The sequence below is a fragment of the Mus pahari genome, chromosome 2 (genome assembly GCF_900095145.1).
Source record: "Mus pahari chromosome 2, PAHARI_EIJ_v1.1, whole genome shotgun sequence".
Taxonomy (NCBI): Eukaryota; Metazoa; Chordata; class Mammalia; order Rodentia; family Muridae; genus Mus; species Mus pahari.
The window spans coordinates 154318253-154326419 of record NC_034591.1 but is presented as its reverse complement, the minus strand read 5'-3'; the positions used below and the strand labels follow the sequence as shown (position 1 = coordinate 154326419).

The window sequence follows — 8167 nt, the reverse complement described above, 5'->3', positions numbered from 1 at the left end:
ACAGGCTCTTTCACATTCTTGTCCAGATAAAAATAGTCACATGTACAAAAAGGGGTGTTTATGAAGATGCTGATATAGTGTGTAACAAGGGAACTGTTAGATAAGATGTGAAGGAAGCAGTAATTATGACAATTGTGTTTTGTAAAATAATTGCTGCATTGTATGTTAACAGAAGTCTTAGATTTTAGCAGTCATGGCTGTGATGGTCTGGGTAGGTAAGAAGTACCTGGCGTGGATTTGTTGGGCAGAGAATTTTCAGGATGGTGATTGTGTAGCATTTCCCCTTTAAACCTAGCTGGGAATGTTTCTGTGCTATTTATGTTCTGAAATTCAGCATAAAGAGCCTTGGGAGCCAGAGCTTAGCACTCAAATACTCTTGCCTGCCACCTTAAATTTCCTCCCAACCTCTCTCTGAACTCCCACACTGTATTCATCCATGAGTTTGTCTAAATATGCCATCTGCTTGAGAACTTGTGCTTCATAAAATTAAAAGATTATTTATTCTTTAAGAGACTACTTTCCAATGAAAAATATCACACTACTATATACAGTGTGATATTTAAAAATACTTTCTTTAAAGATTCATAATCTCTCTCTCTCTCTCTCTCTCTCTCTCTCTCTCTCTCTCTCTCTCTCTCTCTGTGTGTGTGTGTGTGTGTGTGTATGTGTGTGTGTGTCTGTGTTTGTCTGTACTCTTTGAAGCCAGAAGAGGGCAACAGATTTCCATGAAACTGGAGTTACATGTGCCTGTGATATAGGTACTGGGAATGATACTTGCATTATTTTAATATATATTAACAGTGGATGATAAAAAATAATACTATGCAGGCACCTTATCAATAGGACAAAATACCCGAGAAGAGTTAGGAAGGACAGCTTCAAAGTCTATGGAGGCCTCAGCCCCTAACTTGATCATCTACATCATGTTCCTCTCGAGACTCAGAAATCATCGTATGAGAGGGGTATAACTATTAGAGCTAAAGGTTGCAGAACACTGTGGGGAATAGTGTTTCCTGAGCCTGGCAGGCCCATGGAACACATGATCTCATGGCTGTTTGACTGGATATACAAGATCTATACAAAATCAAGTCATTCAAAACCCCACTGTGGATGAGGGAAGGATTATGAAGTCCCACCAGTAGATGAAAGGTATTGGAGATGGTTGAGAACTGGGGAACGAGTCTAGATGGCTTATCCATACCCCAACTGATGGTCCCATGCCCATGCACATGCTGGCAATACAAACTGGACACAATTTTTTTTAAATATATGAAGCAAGAAGGGAGATATGGTGGAAGTCATCTGGGAAGAGTTGGCTGGAGGGGGTGGGGGTGACTTTGATTAAAACACCTTGGTTTACATATATAATATACCCAAGTAAATATATAAAATGATAAAATGACCCATAAAAATAAATTTATAGCGCTATTTACACATCCTCTAGAATCTTTCTAAATAAAAACAGGACATTTTTCTTCTTGATTCTCCAGAGGATTATGAATGGGACTTCTGTTAAAAATACATAACCGTTGGTTTCATAAATCTCAGTGGATAAATATTAGTCCAATTTTTAGACTATCAGTTGAAATGTACCAAAAGGAAACTTTTTCAAGTTATTATTAGATGGTAGGATTATATGGAGAAGTTGCTGTTGGAAGAACAAGGACAGCCATAAAAGGCACATAGAAGTCAACAACATATGCTTAGCTCTAGTCTGCAGGGTTCCAAAACTGAACAAGCTACTCAAGATGGGTGAGGTCAAGCTTGCTGTCTTGGGTGCCAAAGGTACAGGGAAATCAGGTGAGTGGTGTTTTGTTTGTTAGCACAAAATGGAATAGTCAATAATAGCCATATACTACACAACGACTACCAGTAATAATGAGGTCACTGTGAGATAATTTGCATATGAATTTTTGTGTGCATTTTCAATCTTCCAGGCAGGTTATTATTTATGAACTTTTTAAGGAAGTGGGGGCAGTGTGATTGCCTGAAGTATGAATTTGTATCTTGTTCTTCTGATGTTTAAAACTCTAAAGATTAACAAGAAACCCTTCCAGGGCTTTCCCAATTGTGTCTTCTTCCAGCACATTTGCCCACAAGCCTGCTAATAGTCAGTTGTTTTGAAAGGACTTTTTGTAAGGGTAGGGTGGGCAGAGGTGAATGGAGCATGGAGTTTATAGGCAGCACCACTAAAGGGCCATCCATGGCTTTGTAGAGGCACTGCTTTATGGGTATTCCGGAACCTAGCACAGAAGGCACTAACTCTAGAAGTTACTATTCCATGTTGCTTTATTTTACTCTGCTACACAATCTAATGATAGCAGGATTTTCACCAAGTAACGACCTCAGCCTAACAATGAGAGCTGAGTAACTAGTAGACTCGTGTTATGGTAAGACAACAAGCTGCTGGAGTCTCCCCTGGCTCGTGGGTGCTAATTCACTGTATTTGTTAACAACTGCACATGCTGAACACTGCTGCCATCCTTCCTCTACATAGAACCTTGAAATCCAATTTAATTAATAAGGAAAATAGTGTTGCAAGAGCCTTGAATTTCAAATATAATGAGGAAGATATTTGTGGTTTAGAAGGTATGGTGTTTTACATGTCTGCATTTGTTAATAATTTCATAACTATACATGTGTGTAGCATGTAAGATCACACATTTCTATCTACAGAATTGTGGTTTTTATCACCTCAACTTTTAGACCAGAATTCAGTAACATTTTAAGCTTTTACCTAAGGCTTGTTGATTATTGAGTGAAAAATCAAGATTCTGTATCTAACTGAATTATCAGTATTCTAAAATGCAACAAACCTTAAATCCTGCTTATTCATTTAACAGCTCTTACAGTAAGGTTTCTTACCAAGCGGTTCATTGGGGAGTATGCTTCTAATTTTGGTAAGTTGCTGCTATACATTTCTATTCATCTTAATATTTCAGCATAAACATTTTAAACCCAGTTAAAACCAGAGAGGCATTTTGGCAGAATCATAATTTTTTTACATTCATTAAAATGTTTTAATTCAAAGATTCTAATTTTAAATTCCAAATTAGGTTTGATTTAAATTGAGTTTTTTTTAATTTAATTGAATAGTTTTGCTATCAAAATTACCCAACAGAGTGATGAATTAGAAAGTAAGGGATTTCTCAAGTGGAAGACTAGAACACAGTGAAGTTGTGGTTCTCTTTTGGAAATACTGCAAAGCACAGGCATGTATTTCTTGTGAAGTATGAAAAGGTTTTGATAATAACATCTGTTAAAATACAAAGACATTAATATTCACAGCACAAACAGCTATAAAAGGAAGCTTGTAAAACTGTGTAATAACAACAGAATGATAAATTAATTAAGCATCATACTGTTATCCAGGCTGTTTCAATAAATTTCAGAGAAATTCTACAAAAGATACCAAGGCACCTTTATATAATCCTAAGGTCATTTTATTAAGTGTAACATAGTTTCATTTTTTTTTACAAAAATTTGCATTAAATATAGGAAATAGCACAGCACAAAAGTGAGGAATTTTGTTATACCTTTGAGTATAGTTTTTGTTCAGAGATTGATCAAAATAATAAACTTTATATTTTTCTGATCAAAAGCATGAGAATTAAATGCTTTTCCTTTTCATCTATTACATCAACAATAGCAGAATCCAATGAAATGTAAGGGAGTTGTTTTTGTTTAATCTTGCTTATTTAGTGTCAGAGAGTTAATAATTATTTTCTATGAGAATCGAAGAAAACATTTGTTCACAAGAGGGCATTATCAGCATATCGCTGAAATGATTTTAAAGATTTCTGTCATGTGGCTCTCTCTATGTGTACAGCATAATGTTTCTATGCAGTTGACACTGTGAACATTTTAAGACAAGTGTTTGAAAACTGCTTACAGAAAGAAGACCACGGGCAAAAAAGAAATTTCTAGTGTTTCATTTCGAGGAGTGAAAAATCTTAGGCACAGGGGTCAAGACAACCTGAAAGCCAAGAGGCCTGGATGAGAAAGTTTTCCCTGAACAGGATAAAAACTAAATACAAATGAGATAAAGTGATCTCTGCAGGAAGACAGACAACAACGAAACCTTCACCTTAATCTTTTCTACAATGCAGTTCTATAAACAAATGAGATGTTTACACATTCTCAGTTGTGACATCTTTGTGCATAATATAAGACCTGAGGACATTTTGAAAAGATAAGCATGTGACCCAAAGGTCACCAACTCTATGGAAATAAGCTCACAGAAGCAACTCCATCTTGTCAAGAAAGGATAGAAGGGGAAATTAAAACACTCTAAACCAGTTAGAGATGACAGCCCTTGCCAATGCTGCGAGAGTTGAGAGAAAGTGTTTTTAAACTGTTTGGGAGAGTTTATGATTCAGGGCAAATAGCAAACGTGGGACGTTTAGGGGAAAAAAGACAAGATAAATGTTCTGTAAACAAAATCTGATGTTTGTGGAAACTGGGGCAAGTGTTATTCCTGGAAAGACTTTAAAAGTCAGTCTTCATCTTCTGAGGAGATATTTGTTCAGCAAATATCTGATTCTTTTATAACAGAGATTTGTTGATTTTTTTTATGTGAATATACATGTTCCTGAGTGCCTGCACGTGTGCCATGTGCACACAGGTGCTCAGAGTGTTCAGAAGTGGGCATCAGGCCCCTAAGAACTGAATTCACTGCCAGCTGCCAGCTTGTGAGTGCTAAGAATTGAATCAAGGTCTTTTGCAAGAACAGTGAGAACGCCAAACCACTGAACCATCTCTCTAGGCTCCTCCATTACTTTTTACTGTGGGCTACAGAATAGCAGTCAATATGAGTGAGTCATGTTTTTGTGTAAATGTGCTAATTCGTAGAGGAATAGAGCTGGAGGAACAGTTTGTTCATTCAAAAAGAGTTCATTGAAAACCCACTACAAGTCCATATATTTTTATACATTAATAGGGTGTTTGAGAACAAAGGGGTAGATACTCAGTTTCTCATAGGATCTTTGAGGTGGAAGAAGAGTTTGACAATCCAAGCCAAAAATTACTATTTATTATGTCAGTTGATAATAAATGCTATAAAAATAAACAAAGCAAACCAGAAAATAAGCACTGACAAGGTCTGTATTGTTTTTAAGAAAGAGATAAATGTGGAGGTGGATATTTGCAGCCCCAATACTTGGGAAGAGGAGCCACAGGGGAAGTTCAGTTCTCAGCTCAGCCTGGAATACAAAGAGGGAAATTGTCTTAAAACAGAAGTGAAATCAAATGACATGAGAGGCAGAGAACAGATCAGTCAAGTAGAGACATGATGGAGAAGATATCTGAAGAATTATATTCAAGGTGGAAGAAAATAAATGTCAAAGTTTGGACATGGGACATTTCTGACAAAGTTGAATAAGTTAGTACAGAGTGGACAGAATGGAAGAGGAGATATCTCGGGCAGTTTACCGAGAGGATAGACATAATGTTTGCTGAATGAGAGGAACATTCTCAAGAATGGTAAAGATTTCTTACTCCAAATGAAACAAGGATTGCTTGGCAAATTTGATGGAAATGCCTGGTTCACTTTGCCTGTGCCTTCTGATTCTTCTACAGATGTAAAGTGAGTTAGTGATACACAGATGAACTATGAGTTTTAATGGAAATCTAGGCAGAAAGAATGATGCTAGGGAAAGTGAAATAGAATTACTGGCATGTGGACTAGCTACATTGTATTTCGAATGTAGAGTAAAATGATATTCTGAATTGTATACCAAGAGAGAAATCAAGTCACAGGGATCTTCAGGCTTTACATCAGAATGACGTGAATATGACTGAACAGATTGGGATCCCTGAGAGTTTTTTTGCAGGGAGTACGGAGGTTTGGCGTGTCACATAATCAGGCTGACATGTTTGTCAGATAGTTAAGTGAATATTGCTAATAGTAAACAGTTGTCTGGAGTTTTGGGGAGAGGTCTGCATTGCAAATATGTGTCGAGGTGATTGGTATGTAATACACAGGGCTCCAGAACCTGTAAAGTATTACACAACAGTGAATGTGAACTACATCCAAACATGGAGTGTGAGGAAAGGTTGGGACACAAGTTTCAGAAAATACTAATAGAACATGATAGTAAATAAAAAAAATTAAAACAGAAATAGAATGTGTGGAATGAAAACCATATGATGAAAAACTTGAGATTATGTCAGTGACTGCATACAGCAATAAAAGTAACAAGTTTTACAAGGTCAAGGGTCAGTCTAAAGGTATTGAACTTAGAACGAAGTTTGCATGTTTACAAGGTGTTGGTCATGGGTACTAAAAAGCAAGATGACTCAGTGTCTTCCGTCTTCTGACCTACACACACACACATACACAAACATACATACATACAAAGATACACACATGAACTTATTGATCAATCAGTAAATGTAATAAGTAGTAAAGAAATTAATGGTAGAGGACACGTAAAATATTTACTGATGATATGTTTGCCCATGGATGAGGGAAATTTTCACATGTTGAGAGGATATAAACCAGCCTTGGGGAAGAGTATCTATAATACTCCATATAAAGGTATGCAAATGAATAGACACGACCAAGTTCAAGTTTGCTGGTCAATACAAGATATGCATGGTTTCCTCACTGGCTCTAATCACAGATAGTCTACCCTGAAATTAAAATATGACTGTTGTGGTACTGAACAGATGTCTCAGAAGTTAAAAAGCACCAGGTTTGGTTCAGTACACACATGGAAAGTCATAACCATCTGTAATGTGGGTTTTAAGGGACCCAGTGTCTTCTCTGGCCTCTGGTGGTACCAGGTACACACACAATCCATTTAGGTAACACACACACACACACACACACACACACACACACACTAATATCTTTATTTAAAAACGAGTCTTAAAAGATGCTTTGTTGAATCTGGCAAACCAAGATTAGTCATATATGAATGTTTATTCTGAAGTTTTCCCATAGTAACAATACGTACATATATTTTTGCAGAATCTGTCTATAATAAGCACTTGTGTTTGGAAGGGAAACCATTAAATCTGGAAATATATGACCCATGTTCTCAAGTAAGTCAAACAAAATACCTCTTTGTTTTATTTTCAAGCGTGATTTGAAGAAGAGTGGGTATGAAATGCAAAATAATGCCAACACTGAAATAAAGTTTCTTCTCAATTGATTATTAAAGTGTTGACATTTCTTTTAGCATAAATTGTATTATCAGGATTCTGTATAAATTTCTATTAAATGTAAGCGTGGCAAAAATATCTCCAATATTTCTAATGAGCTACATGTGAGCCCAGAAAATATTCTTAATAGAAGCATTATTATTTTATGTCATGCATGTGAGTGTCTTACTCGTGTGTACTTTATTTGAATGTGAACCCTGAGCATGACATGTTCACAGAGGTAAGAATAAGGCATATATAACCTGGAACTGAATTACATATAGTTGTCAGTGCCATGTGGGTGTTAGAAACCCAACCTGAGTCCTCTGCATGAGCTGTGGGGCTCTTAGCCATGGAGCCATCCCTCCATCCCCTTAACAAGAATCTCTAAAATAGCAATTCTCACCATGTAGATGCCAGAAATGAAGGCAGAATGACCTGTCAGTTTTCATTAAATTGTCTTTGTAACTAGATTTCAATTAGAGCATCAATAATACAGGCTTTGAGTATAAATCTCTTTATATGCCAATACATTAAAATATCAAAATAGAATTATAAAAACAAGAAGAAATCTCCAGCTTTCTAAGATTTCAAAGTGCATTCTTGTTATTGATTTTTTTAGGCATTTGACCCTAAATTATCCTATAACCTTTGTAAAATTTTCTACTACTGAAAAGAAATAGACATTCTAGTTTTGGGAGATGACTCAGTGGATAAAGTGCTTGTCATGCAATCATTATGACCTGAGTTTGGATTTCTACAATCTACACAGTGCTAGGCACCATAGCAGACATGTGTAATTCCAGCACTCCTATGCTGTGATGGAAGCAGATAGGACATCTCTGTGCCATCCAGCCTGTTATTCGTAACAAAAGCTCTGTCCCAAACAAGGTGGAAGGGGTTCACTAACACTTGAAGTAGTTTTCTGACCTTTACTTGTTTGCCAAGCCAAGGATGGGATAACACTCACACATAAAGATGCACACACACACACACACACACACACACACACACACACACA

At 36.6% G+C, this 8167-nt stretch overlaps 1 protein-coding gene across 1 annotated transcript in view; it reads left to right on the top strand.

Annotated features, from left to right (window-relative positions):
- The first annotated feature begins 1657 nt into the window (after nucleotides 1-1657).
- Rergl (RERG like) overlaps nucleotides 1658-8167 on the top strand; it is an 8873-nt gene continuing 2363 nt past the window's right edge. The window contains exons 1-3 of the mRNA XM_021191705.1: nucleotides 1658-1800; nucleotides 2844-2900; nucleotides 6974-7047. Coding sequence (XP_021047364.1) covers nucleotides 1749-1800; nucleotides 2844-2900; nucleotides 6974-7047 — 183 coding nt within the window. The 5' untranslated portion in view covers nucleotides 1658-1748. The remainder of the gene's footprint in view (nucleotides 1801-2843; nucleotides 2901-6973; nucleotides 7048-8167) is intronic.